Source organism: Lepisma saccharinum, chromosome 11, assembly GCF_977018435.1.
Source record: "Lepisma saccharinum chromosome 11, izLepSacc3.1, whole genome shotgun sequence".
NCBI classification, from domain to species: Eukaryota; Metazoa; Arthropoda; class Insecta; order Zygentoma; family Lepismatidae; genus Lepisma; species Lepisma saccharinum.
This window is the reverse complement of record NC_139239.1, coordinates 11260149-11274396: the sequence shown is the minus strand read 5'-3', so window position 1 is coordinate 11274396 and position 14248 is coordinate 11260149. Positions and strand designations below refer to the sequence as shown.

Genomic DNA, 14248 nt, shown 5'->3' with positions numbered 1-14248 from the left:
GAAAATAAATGGTGTTAGTAGGTTATATGATGAGTAACATGTGATAAAGGAAGAAGAACATCTTTGTATTTCGAAAATGTGGAAATTAGCGGTGTGAGTCATCATGAATTGAAAGAAAAAAGAAAGAAGGGACGTTGAATTGCAGGAATTACAGATATCCGTTTATTTGGCTGAAGGTATAGTTAAAATTGTCCAAAAATGGGAGAATCTTACAAAGAAAGTCTAGAGAAGTTGTTAAACGAAGACACTGTTTGGACAAGGCCCATCGCTTGGGCAGAAACAAAAACTGGCGTTAAAAGACTTTATATATTTTTCGGTAAGTAAATAGTAATTTTTAAGATGAATTTACAATTCATGGAGCTGGTGTGGATACATAAATTATTTCATAACAAGAAATTATATTTACAGAGAATGCAAGTTTTAACTTGGAATTTGAAGTAGAAAATTCAGTAGTAATGCTAGAAGTTGAATACTAAATGGCCGCGACTATTTTCACCAGGTGGTGAGAATAGCATAAGGGCTATTTTCACCATGTGGTAAGAGTACCATATGAGGCTATTTTCACCAGGTGTTAAGAACAGCTTGTGGGGATATTTCCACCAGCAAAAGTAATTGCCTGACCGTAGCATTGTATTTGGCGCAAGTTCCTTTTCTTTGATTGGGATTTCATCATGCTACGATTACAATTTTTACATGCTTCGATTTCGATTTATTTCTGTTAACACATGCTGCGGAGTTTTAGCTATTGGAACGAGTTTACAATAACCGACCAGGTAAATTTCTTATCTCCAGACAACGGCTGAAATTTGCTAGTTCATTTAATTTCAATATTCGTACTTACGTATTCTGCATTGAGAAACATTGCTGAATGTGGCATTTCGCTTATTTCACGGAAATAAGCTCTATTTGCGACATATCGAGTAAGTTTTCTTAGTTTCTTGTTGCCTTCCGTAACACGCAAAATGGCGGTCACAGTTTAACTACCGTACTCGTCATGCAGTGTTTCCACCCCACTGCACCCAAAAGTACCTACGTAGCTCCACAAACCATTGACACACAGCCCCTCGAACCATTTCCGGTAAGGTTAGGTAGTTTCACGTTTAGGTTACAATAGTTAAAAATAGGTTTAGAAAAATATATGCATAGCCCCACACACCATTCTCGCATAGCCCCACGAACCATTGACACAGCCCCACAAACCATGTGCGGAAACGTACCTTCAGTACAAGAACATGTGTTTGGAAACACTTACCGGAATTACGCCATCACACACAGGCTACATCCACCTGGAAGTAAATGGATGCAAGAGCTTTCATGCATCGGTCGCACATTTATATAAAAAAATAGATGATTTACCGGCAAGATTCAATGAACGATGCAAGAAAACACTTTCACAACTATAAAGAAACTGCATTCGGTAAGTAATTTCTCCTGTAAATTTGAAGAAATCCGTTGTCCAGAGATGAGAAATTTACCGTTTTGGTAACAGTATGGTATAGTGAAAACACATTTCTTCAAATTTACAGGAACTGAGTTTCTGTAGACTTTTGGAAGCTCGCGGAAGTGTTTTCTCCCCTTGTTCAACTTATTCGGCTGGTAAATCATGTATTTTTCGACATCAATGTATCTCCGATGCACAATAGCTTTTGGCACCATTACCGTCAACTACGTGAATCAAATGTTTTGTGCGTTTGATTATGTAACTCCCTGTTAGTGTAGCAACCACGCGGTAGTTTTACAAGATGACGTGCGAGTGTTTTTTTTTTTTTTCAATTTAATTTTATGTTTGCCTAACCTAACCTTCCGTGGATAGTTTGTGCGGCATTTTTCGGTTAATAAGTTTGGAAACACTGCATATCAGTTGACGATAGACAACGTGAGTCAAGATTTGCCTGCCATATTGTGTGTAACGAAAGTGAATTAGCAAGGAACTATAAATACTTGTAATGTGAAAAATTATGCTTTTTTCAGTGAAAAAGGCATAATCCCATGTTCAAAAATGTTCCGCTATGCATAACAGGTAAGTACAAATGTAAATAATTAGGAAATAAATGAGTGAAATGTGTTTTCACTATACCATACTGTTACCATTTCTAGATCCTGATACTAACACGACACCAAATTTTAACTATGTTTCCTAACCTAACAGAACTAACCTATCCACGCGCCAATGGTTCGTGGGGCTAGCTATTCTCCTTCGGAGAATTAATTTTCAACAAACAACATGAATTTCAGCTATGAAACATTCTCACATCACACAAAACACCTTCCCGATGTTCGACAATGCTACAGGAAATTATTACGGTAAGTAGTTTCTTCTGTAAAAATAAATAAATGTGTCCGAAGGATAGTAAACAAGTACCCTAGAAATTGGAAATAATTGCGAACCATTGGCGCTAGCCCCACGAACCATTGGCGAGTGGTTAGGTTAGTTCGTCTCAGGCAAGCGAAAAGGCCTATCAGAAAGACGTACTGGTAATGTGAAAAATTGCAATTAATTTCATCAAAACAACGTTGATACACCTTCAGGAATGTTCCGCGAAGCAGATACGTAAGTGCGAATGTCAAAAATTGACGAAACGAAAACATTAGAGATGTCCGAAGGATAGTAAATTTTTACAGTACATGTTTCTAGATATCAAAACCAATATTCAAAAAAAAAATATTGTCTAGTTCTCCTGGGGCAGCCATTTTTCCAACATGGCGCATGTTTTTTTTTTGCTCATGTAGCAGTATACAGAAACCTTAATATCTCAAAAACTATTAAAGCTAGAGACCTGAAACAAAATTCATTTTGTAGCTAATGAAGTATACTTCCTATGATATTCACGTATGTTTTGCTTGAAATTGCATCGTAAGTACGAAAATTATGGTGGAAAATGGGGTAACAATAGTTAAAAAATTGCAGTTTTAAGCCCGATTTTTTTAATGAAGAGGTTTAGTCTAAGGCTTGATCTTTATTTCATGTGTAGACCTACCTGCAGGGTGTCTGTAAATAAAATATCAGTGCTTAGAAATGCACCCCTTTTTTACAGCATGGGCTCATTGAATTTTGACAGTTTTCGGGGTTAAATATCTTAGATGGGTCCCCTTTAAAAATTCTGAAATTTGGCACATAGGAAGCCTTTCACAGGGTGGCGACAGACCTGGAAAACCTGGAAAACCGGGAAATGTCAGGGGATTGGAGGTGAGAAAAAAAGTCAGGGAAATGTCAGGGAATATCGTCTTAATTGACTTCGAACACTCTTTTGACGAAAATTGTTATAACTCGGGCACTATGGGAACAATCTACTTCAGATAACTTTTGTTTTGCAGCTAAAACATCAGCGCATGCAACCGTGTACAATTTAGAACACCGGACCGAGGAAGGGGGCTTGGGGGGAGGCACGTCCCCCAAATTTCAATGGAAAAACAAAAATCTGGAGTTTGCCCCCTCTTCTCCCGCTATTTTGGGGAGAAGGTGCAAACATTAGTATTCTTTTCAAAGAATGGACACTTCTCAAGAGAATGAAACATGTTTCATGTTCTTAGGTGTTATACAAGTTGAATAATAAGCCAAAATGTGTTTTTTTATTTTTGAAGAAAAATAGGTAATTTGCATTTTTGGAGGAAAATTGTTATAACTCTGGCACTATGGGAGCAATCTACTTCGGATAAGTTTTGTTTTGCAGCTAAAACATCATAGCATGCAACCGTGTACAATTTAGAACGCCGAACTGGGGAAGGGGGTTTGGGGGGCACGACCCCTGAATTTCAATGAAAAAACCATAAAAATCTGGAGGTTGCCACGTCTTCTCCCACTATTTGGGAAGAAGGCGCGAACTTTAGTATTCTTTTCAAAGAATGGACATTTCTCAAGAGAATGAAACTTGTTTCATATTCTTGTGTGTCATACAAGTTGAATAATAAGCCAAAATGTGATTTTTTTTAATTTTTTTTACGAAAAATAGGTAATTAGCATTTTTGGAGGAAAATTGTTATAACTCGGGCACTATGGGAGCAATCTACTTCGGATAAGTTTTGTTTTGCAGCTAGAACATCATAGCATGCAACCGTGTACAATTAGGATCGCCAAACAGAGGATGGGGGGGGGGGGAGGTTTGGGGGCGTGACCACCGAATTTCAATAAAAAAAAAATCTGGAGTTTGCCCCCCCTCTTCTCTCGCTATTTTCGGGAGAAGGCGCAAACCTTAGTATTATCTTCAAAGAAGATTGAAACTTAAGGTTCCCGGGTTCGAATCTCGGTCGGGCTTGGTTGTTTGTGAATGTCCATTCATCAATTTCATCATTTCATCACTCATCCCCATCTTCGCAAATTAGCCAAGAAGCACAAAACGCGAAGTAAAATAAACTAAATCAAATCAAATCAAATCAAAGATTGAAACTTGTTTCCAAACGATTCCAAAGAGATTGAAACTTGTTTCATATTCCTCGATGCCATACAAGTTGAATAATGAGCCAAAATGTGAAACTATTCGGAAATGTGTCATGGATATGTTGCGAAGAGGGGGGAGGTTGGTCATCAATATGAATTTCCCAGGCTTGCTCCAGACCTGTGTCAGAATTTCCACCCAAACATAAGAGTATGAAGGTCCAAAAAGCACATTCATATCGTAATCAGCACTATGATACCATATGGTATCATCGGGCGAGTACGACCTTACTCTGATGATACCATATGGTATCATCGGGGGAGTAAAGGTTAAGCCTCTAAATATTATTTTTTCTTGTCCGTATGGGAGTAGTAAGGAGACAGAACTGTCAACAGTTGGAGGGGATGGGAGCGGGTGACGCCGTCTGATAGTTGTCGGACGTAGTAGTAAGGCATTTTGTTGAGCAAACTGAAGGAACATGGAAACAAATAGGTTCCATTGATACATACGATTTTTGTCAAATATCGCCACCCGACAAAGTATCTATCTCACTACAACATGTGACAGAAATTGCATGCATGGGACTCTTATGATTTTTGTTGGATGTCTTCGGACTGCAACATCCAACAAAAATCGTATGCATAAACAAGAAGAGCTTTAGACTGCAAATATGCTGCTGGAATTTTATTACTCTTCTGGCTCGCTTCACCTCATTTAATGTAGCAGTGCTTACAAAGGTTTTCTTTCATCATCCTGACGTATTACTGGTTTCGCACAAGTTAACATACGTTTACAATGACATTGCACTATTCTTAGATATCAAGAAGAATCCAACAAAACTGGATATATATTGAATACTATCACGAAAAAGTGAAACATAAATCTGCATTGGTGAACGTTATAAAAATTGGCAAGTGCATGCTCCCAACCTCAAATTTACTGCAACACTAGTATTGCAATGAAATTAACACCACTCTCTGTCCTGTCTGTTTAAACTCATGAGAGATGGTCATTAATCTTTCACTGAGTAAGGTTAATGTCCAATATTATGAAATAAAATACTAATAATAAATACGTAAATATTTTAATGTCATATTTACTCGAATCATTCAATCATAAAAGCAAATCACTTTCTTCAAGAATTGACTTTTTTCTGCCAGCCCTGCTAAATTTTCACTTTCCATCTACTGATTTATACGAGGGGTGGCCAGAAAGAAATTTCCGATTGATTTTTCGCAAACGCCAAAACCGTGAAAAATGGTAATTGCTGCGAAGTTATGTTTAGGAATGTGCAGTGATGTCTGGACACATTTTGCGCCCTTTCTAAATATCGAAATAATGCGAATTTGGCATAAAATGTGAATTGTTGGCGTTTTTAGCGATTTTTTTTTAAAGAAATGACCTAAAACAACGAAAAATATCATGAAATCCAACATTCTTGTCTTTTCTAGGCCATGTTTGTGTACATAGAACAAGCAAGTTTTCCAACATTTTACTCAAGAGTAAACTATAGAGTTATACGTACATGGAATAATTCCGACAGCCACATTAAATCATGTATTTCCCACGATTTTTTCAACTTCTATGAAAACCATTTGCATCACAGAGCAAAGTGGCAGTTTTCTAACAGGAGATCGAGTGCGTATCTACCGTCACATGGGAACCACCACATCTTCGTATTTGTCGCACGAGATATGTTTTGAATTACCAAACTAAGTGCGCTCCATCGGCATTTGTCGAGCGAGTAATAATGGAGCCCAGTCGTTAGGGCGTCTGACTACTATGCAAGAGACTGGGGTCGATTCCCCGCGGGGGAGAACCGGGATGTTTTCCACCTATTCAAACTGCTCCGGCACCCACCCAGCATCATATGAAGTCGGTACCTTGAGGAAACTTTGAGGGATAAAGGTAGCCAGGAGCATGGTGCTGATCACATCACACCCACCTTTAGCCGTGATCAAGAAAGTGTGGGGCCCTAACTCCACACTCTTATACACCTTCATGGAAAAGTGCAGGGGAGCACTTTACTTTTACTTCCTCAAAAATCTGTTCCAACATATGAAACTGTCACGAAAATACGTAGACCATGTGATCTACAATTTAAAATAATTGTTTAAAAGCACAATGGAGTATTAAGTTTTGGTATATTTGGCAGATAAATGTTCTAAAACAAAAACGCGAATTTTGGGAAACGTAATACTGACAAGTCAAAAAAGATAATGCTGATTTTTGGTGCCATAATATGTCGGTATCTGTCACGTGAGATTGATTGATTTTAATTTTTTGGGTGTGTCGCCACTTATGGTCATTATGCACCCTTCAGTATATACGGGGAAAATTCCATTATCTAAAATCTTTACCTTAAAATTAAAAAAAGGGGTATGGAAAATAACTTTCCTAAAATAACTTTCAAGATATCAAACTCTCACGAAGAGGCATAAGCCATGTGACTTACAATTTGAAACAGTAGTTTAAAAACACCATGAAGGAATAATTTCAGATATTTGCTAGAAAATGCGCTAAAATGAAAATGTGAATTTTAAGAAAAATAGCACCGTATAGTAAAAAATAAAAAAATAAGAAAATACACCAATTTGAAAAAAAAAAATAACAAAATATCAAGGTCCCTACCGATTAGGCATAAATAAAACATGAATATCAGTTGTAATTTATTGCGTTAGTAACAGTGAGTCTTAACCTAATTTTCGGCATAATCACCACCGTTATTCTGGCATTTGTAGTAGCATGGCACTAAATTTTGTATGCCCATGGTATATGTGTCGGACACAAAGACTGGAACTATCTCTACCTCAGTGTAGCTGTCAAATCCTTGCCCTGCCAGAAATCTCTTCAGTTAAACAAAGAGATGAAAGTCGGTACATGCAAGGCCAGGGCTGTACAGGGAGTGGGCCAAGATTTCTCACCTGAACATGTACTCAGCTGTATGGGGTTGTGCACATTCGATTGGCCTTCCGTGAATTGTCTGCACCATCGTCTGACCATACTATCACTCATGACGTCCGGTCTGCACACCTCACACGATTGCTGGTGGCTCTGATTACTACACGTAGACTACATCGCAGTCAGTGGGAGACTGTATGAATGCTGCAATCTTTAACCTAGAACTGTCCTAAAACGGCTGCATTGCAACTGTACCAGATTACTGCTACATGTCACTTCTTCCTGTCTGCATGGGTGTGTGTCTATCTCTGACCACCAGTGCTGCGTATAGGCACCATTGGAGCTTTTTTCAGGATGCCCCTCGTATATGAACTTTCAGAAGCTTTTATTATTAGAGTGTTCCTGTTTTAGTGTTTGGTTAGCTAAATCAGGTACCTACATATACAATGGAATTCTATAAATTCCTTGCGTTAAATTTCTAATACCTACATACCCTTTTCGACAGCATTAATGGTATAACTGCATGATTGTCAGTTTCACAGTACTTGGGTATACTGTACTGAAGCAGAAATCCCATTGATAATGTAAGGAAATATGACACTTTATTTTGTTTGTTTCAATTGTTTCACTTATATGAAAGAGTTAAGTTGTTTGCTTTACAGGGAAGAGAGCTTTATGCATTGAAAAATGAGTCCGCACTCATGGTTCTTGCAAGCAGAGGGTTCCAAATCTTAGTGGAAATATCAACATATAATATCGAGAATGTGTAAGGAGACTGATAAATTACAAATTGTATTTCTTAATCAATCACTCTTCACTCTAATTTCATAACTTTAAAGTCGTAACTTTAAAAATACTCAAGTATTTTATTTTAAACTTACTGCGTATGACAAAATTCCGTAATCCTTCCCTAGCTTGTGAATTGTAATAATTTTCCAAATTCACTATTTTGCAGTTTGAATAGAGAATAGAGAAATTGAGTCAATTTCATAGAAGATAGTATTGGTACTTAACAAATCCATACCTAGATCTGTATGAGTTTATTATTTCAATTTGCAAAAACATGGATTTAGTTTAATTTGTAATTGTCAGGGAAAAATGTAAATTTTGTCCTGGAAAACCTGGAAAAGTCAGGGAATTTCATTTCTGCTTGTTTGTAGCCACCCTGCTTTCATGAACCTAACTCACAGCAAAAATCTCAACTTTTAGATTCAACTCGTTTTGGTCAATATGAGGTAATGTATGTCACCTAATTTCTGACGTTGCAAAGTAAGGTTCGACTAGATTCCATACTTAGAATAATGAAGTCTTTTCTTTTTCTTTTTTTAAATTTGGGTTAAATAAAGGCTCAGAAAATATAGTAACATAAGGTTTTAATACTTGACTTACCATAAATTGAAATTACAAGGTATGACAATTGAAAATCTGCAAAATTTCATTGCAAAATGTTTGATTTATTAGGTACCCACGACCAGTTGGTATTGTCAGCTCCAAAACTGAGCTGCCCCCATATATATATTATCTTTTGTTTCCTTTATTTTCCACTTTTTTCTTCTTCCAAGAAAAGACATTCGTTGAAATAGATGTGAGTAATGCACAGCAGAAGATTCAGAGACATGTTTTGATAAGATGTGAGGTAAGCCTGGAATTGATTTGTGCATGTACAATCTCTGCTGTCATTCTTCCTTTGCCTAATGTGCCGAGAATAGTGACTTGTGAATATTCATTAACTGTGACAGGAAATGGAGTATTCTGTAATATTTTTAACTGGAGAGGACTGTCGTAAATACCCTTTTGGTAAGGTTCTCAAAGATCTAACTAATCTAAACAAAGTCAGTGAAAATGATAACACTTCTTAAGGTCAAGACTACAGGTGTAAGGCTTAGAGACAATATGCAAATACCATTAAATATAGCTTTTTATATAGTAAAGTATGTTGTGATCTTCAGAAGTACCACTTAAAGGAAAGGTTAAGTAAGGTAAGGTAAAAAAAGGGTCAAGAAAGCCTTATACCAGTTAAATCAATATGCCTGATATGTTGGAGTAAAAGTTTCATATGTGGAGAAAGTGACTCACTTAAATGCCAGAATTGAAATCATGTCTTTGAGCCAAGCCAAGGAAAACTAAAGGAAATGCATGGAGTCTGTTCTGTTTTTTATGCATCTCTGTTTCAAAACTGAGGAAGCTGATTGCAGAAAAACAATAAGGTGATCTTGTTCGAAAAACTATTCACATCCTACAAGGAGTGCAAAGGAAACTGGAAAGTTGCTTTTCACTAAGTATTAAAACTGAAGAAAAGGAAAGCAAGTGTGACAATCCTTTGCGTGGCCAGTACAATCATATAATTGAAATTATAAGAAGAAAAATGTTAATGAGCAAAAACTAATGTTGAAAAGTTCAGAATCATCAGTTTGATTGCTAAGACTTGGCCAAGAAGAAATATATGTGATGAACTGAAAGTTTCTGATAATTTACTTAGGACCTTACTGAAAGAACAAAGAATCCTGCCTGATTTAACAAAGAGAATGATTAGGAAACTGGGACTGACAATACCAACTGGTCGTGGGTACCTAATAAATCTTTTGCAATGAAATTTCACAGATTTTCAATTGTCATACCTTGTAATTTCAATTTATGGTAAGTCAAGTATTAAAACCTTATGTTACTATATTTTCTGAGCCTTTATTTAACCCAAATTTAAAAATAGAAAAAGAAAAGACTTCATTATTCTAAGTGTGGAATGTAGTTTAACCTTACTTTGCAACGTCAGAAATTAGGTGACATACGTTACCTCATATTGACCAAAACTAGTTGAATCTAAAAGTTGAGATTTTTGTTGTGAGTTAGGTTCCTGAAAGGCTTCCTATGTGCCAAATTTCAGAATTTTTAAAGGGGACCCATCTAAGATATTTAACCCCGAAAACTCAAAATTCAATGAACGGCCATGTTTGAGCCCATGCTGTAAAAAAGGGGTGCATTTCTAAGCACTGATATTTTATTTACAGACACCCTGCAGGTAGGTCTACACATGAAATAAAGATCAAGCCTTAGACTAAACCCCTTCATTAAAAAAATTGGGCTTAAAAATTCAATTTTTTAATTATTGTTACCCCATTTTCCACCATAATATTCGTACTTACGATGCAATTTCAAGCAAAACATACGTGAATATCATAGGAAGTATACTTCATTAGCTACAAAATGAATTTTGTTTCCGGTCTCTAGATTTAATAGTTTTTGAGTTATTAAGGTTTCTGTATACTGCTACATGAGCAAAAAAAGCCATGCCCCATGTTGGAAAAATGGCTGCCCCAGGAGAACTAAAGACAATATATTTTTTTGAACATTGATTTTGATATCTAGAAACATGTACAAACCTATGTACTAAAAATGAAATTTTTCTAAAATGGTCATGCAACCACCATTGGATGGTTTGGCATGGAATGACCTTTCGTGTAAAAACCATAATGGCACCTTCAACTTTGTTCCGTAATACACAATTTGTAAGTACAAACCATGTGAAACACAAAATATCAGATTTTAATGTGTCTCCGATATCACGAACTGTTACCAAACTATGTTTTCTTAACGTAATGTAACCCTACCATAAGAAATAGCTTCACGGAAGATGCCATTTTCCCAACATGAAGAAATCAACAGGCAAGACAAGATATAGTTCTCTTAGCTAAAATATTAATTTTTGTTTGTATTTATGCTAATGGAACCTAACAGGCCTAACCTAACCTCGTAGTCATTCCTTGTCTGACGTCAGTAAGATTGTTGTGCGTAAAGGGAGACCATTAATGAATTGCGAAAGAAAGATGGTTCCGAATTACTGTGTATGGACAATCACCATGGTAAATCGCAAGATTATTTTACAAGTTCTACACTTAAATGTACAATTTTAACAAGTGACCACCAAATATGAACTACAGGACACCGAAATTAGCAAGTAGGCGAAATTTTATAGAAATTGGAGAGTGGTCTGGTATTGTAAACTCATGCCCAATAGGAGATGTGAATGTGGCTGGGAAAGTGGAGATCTGCAACATGTAATACTGCAATGCCCAATATACAGGGTAAGTCAAAATGATGGACCAGATTACAGAAATTTATTCTGTGAAATCTAATAAACATTTGTTATTGTGCGACATGCGCTTCGAAAGGTTAACTTTCAAAGTTTAGTTTCCACTTTCTACCGCTAGGAGACGGCAGCGAGCAGGAAAATGGCGTTGACTGGAGAACAGAGATCTTTCTGTGTGCTTTATTATCATGTGAACAAGTCTGTGATTTCAAGTCTTAAAAGACACTGATTATGCTTTGCACGCATCCTTCTGTGCTGATTTCCTCGCATTATTGGAAACTGATGGGTTCTCTGAGAGGTTAATTTACAGTGATGAAACAACTTTTCACCTTCCAGGGAAAGTGAATAGACACAACATAAGGATTTGGGGAACTGCTAACCCCCATGAATTTGTCGAACGCGATTCTGCCAAAGTGAATGCCTTTTGTGCCATTTCCCATGAAAATATTTATGGGCCCTTTTTCTTCCATGAAAGTACTGTGATAGGACTTGTTTTCCTTGATATGCTGCAACTATGGCTCCTTCCACAGCTTGCAGAGGATAGCACAGATTTCATTCTCCAATTGGATGTTGCCCCTGCGCATTACCATGGCAGCATTCGGGACCATCTCAATGGGGCATTGGAACAACGTTGGATAGGCTGTGCATCTCCGGAGGATCGACCTCACCTTCATTGGCCACCTCATTCCCCCCGACTTGACCCCATGTGATTTCTTTATGTGGGGTTTTGTCAAGGATCATGTTTACGTACCACCACTTCCATCATCATTGGATGACCTGCGTGCCTGTATCACAGCAGCCATTGCTGATATTGACAAGGTGTGGCAGGAGATAGACTGTCGGCTTGATGTGTGCCATGTTACGCGAGGTGCTCACATAGAACACTTGTGAACTTTGACAGTTTACCTTTCTAAGCATATGTAGCATATATCTTACAATAACATTTGTTTATTATATTTCAAATATAAATGTTCAAATTCTTTGTTCAAATGCTTTCGTGCTTAGGTTAGGAGGGTCAGGTTTAGTTCCCTTAGAATTTTAATAACAACAAATGCTTTTGTAGTTAGGTTAGGTGGTAGTCTGTGTTCCCAAAACAGGCCTCTCGGAACACATTTTGGAAAGCGGACATAGAATTGCAAAAAAGGAAGAAGAAGGAAAAGAGGAAGTTAGGAAGAAATGTGTATGAAACAACGAATATTTGTAGACGGGGGAAGAATAATGTTAATAGGGATTAAGGAAATTTAGAAGTAGTGTGGATCAATTTCCTCAAAAAATGGGACAAAGCCAATATCAGTTTCCACGTCACTCCGGAAGTTATCCAAGCTGCTCGAGAAGAATGAGAATTTACGTTGGATTGGTGACGTGGTAAGGGGAAATGAGGAAATAAAGGGGAGAGGAAAGCGTTCATGGAGGAGTGACCTTCATGTAGATTAGGAAGCACAGTTGAGCAAGAATGGCCGAACCTGCAAGTTGTATATAGTGTGACACAGTTTTTTTTAATTTTTTTTTAAACATGAGAATTTGTGCAAGTATTTAGTGAACGACGAGCTTTTTATATACGTCTGGGGTGAGGATATAATATCTTAAATGTATCCACACCAACCCTTGTCCACAATCCTTTTATTACTTTTTGACGTGGTACTGTGCAAAGTACCTAGTTTTTTCATACGAACCTGAAGAAGGGGATAGTTAATCTCCGAAACGTAGTTCTAAAGAAAGATAAAATAGGAACAACATACTCGCATACATAAGTAAAGTTTTTAATGTTAACTTTTTAACGTCTTTTTATATACTGGAATTGTGAGTGATACGCACCACAGCTACAAAATGTGTAATCACTAATACTCTGAGGTATGTGTTAACAGACATAATTAGAAATCGAACCATGTTAAAAAATATATATTTATTAAATTTTTTTATTTACTTTAATAAAAGACATGATTTGTCTCCACCCTGATTCCAATCATACTCCTTTTATATGTTTACATGCATTGGTTGTCCCCCTGGTCTGCTTTTAGTATTAATTTTTTATTTATGTGCACATAGGCTATATCATTTTAGAAACCAGAAAACAATATTACAGCCAGCAACTCGCAGACAGAGTTTTGGATTGAAATTGCTGCACACTCACTGTTTCTCTCAACTTTATCCACTTTCAGATTCATTTCCAGTAATGTTAATACCTTGCTTAATATTTCATACAAATTGTGAAAATCATTACATACAAATTAGAACCATTATCCACAGTTCATTTTTTAAAAAAGCATATCAGGAATAGATGCACCATTATGGGTCCTATGGAGCCTTCCTTTAACACATTTTGCAAGCAACTGGAAATCATTTTGTTTCTAAGAGAGAAGGTATTTTTAAGTCTGCTTCAATACAGTTATATTAAACCTGGCAATAGAATACTTTTACTTTCAGTTATCCACAGGAGCAGATTTTGTATGAATGTTTGTTGAATAAACAATGCAATAACAGGGTAGCTACTCACCGGGAATTCCTTGAATTCTGGAAATTATGCAAATTAGGTGTGTTATTGGCTCCGGGAATTATGCATGATTTTTTCTCCGTAGACATGAAAAATTGCAACTTTTGTTAATCCAAACGCTATTTGAATTTATACATATTTATAAATGCCCTGAGGCCTTTTCGTCGAGGAAGAAAAATAAAGTTGCATGGAAAATGAATTATCTCAGTCCGTTTACTTTGTTAGTGGCCTTTGCAGAACAATCAGTCAGACAGATGGAAGGTTATTGCAAGATATATAATATCTTCAAATTGATTAGTTATATTTGAAATTCCTATACAATTAACAATTTTTCGTAGATTATTATATTCCATAACATTTGTGACTTGTGTTTGAAGATGTATTTCAAGTCTAAATATG

The 14248-nt window shown here is 36.6% G+C and overlaps 1 protein-coding gene across 2 annotated transcripts in view; it reads left to right on the top strand.

The window, feature by feature from the left end:
- Positions 1-53: 53 nt before the first annotated feature.
- LOC145994626 (receptor expression-enhancing protein 5-like) overlaps positions 54-14248 on the top strand; it is a 29560-nt gene continuing 15365 nt past the window's right edge. The window contains exon 1 of one of the 2 annotated variants that reach the window (XM_083130704.1): positions 54-316. In XM_083130704.1, the coding sequence (XP_082986830.1) occupies positions 199-316 (118 nt within the window). In that variant the 5' untranslated portion in view covers positions 54-198. The remainder of the gene's footprint in view (positions 317-14248) is intronic. The other variant, XM_083130703.1, reaches the window with a different exon arrangement.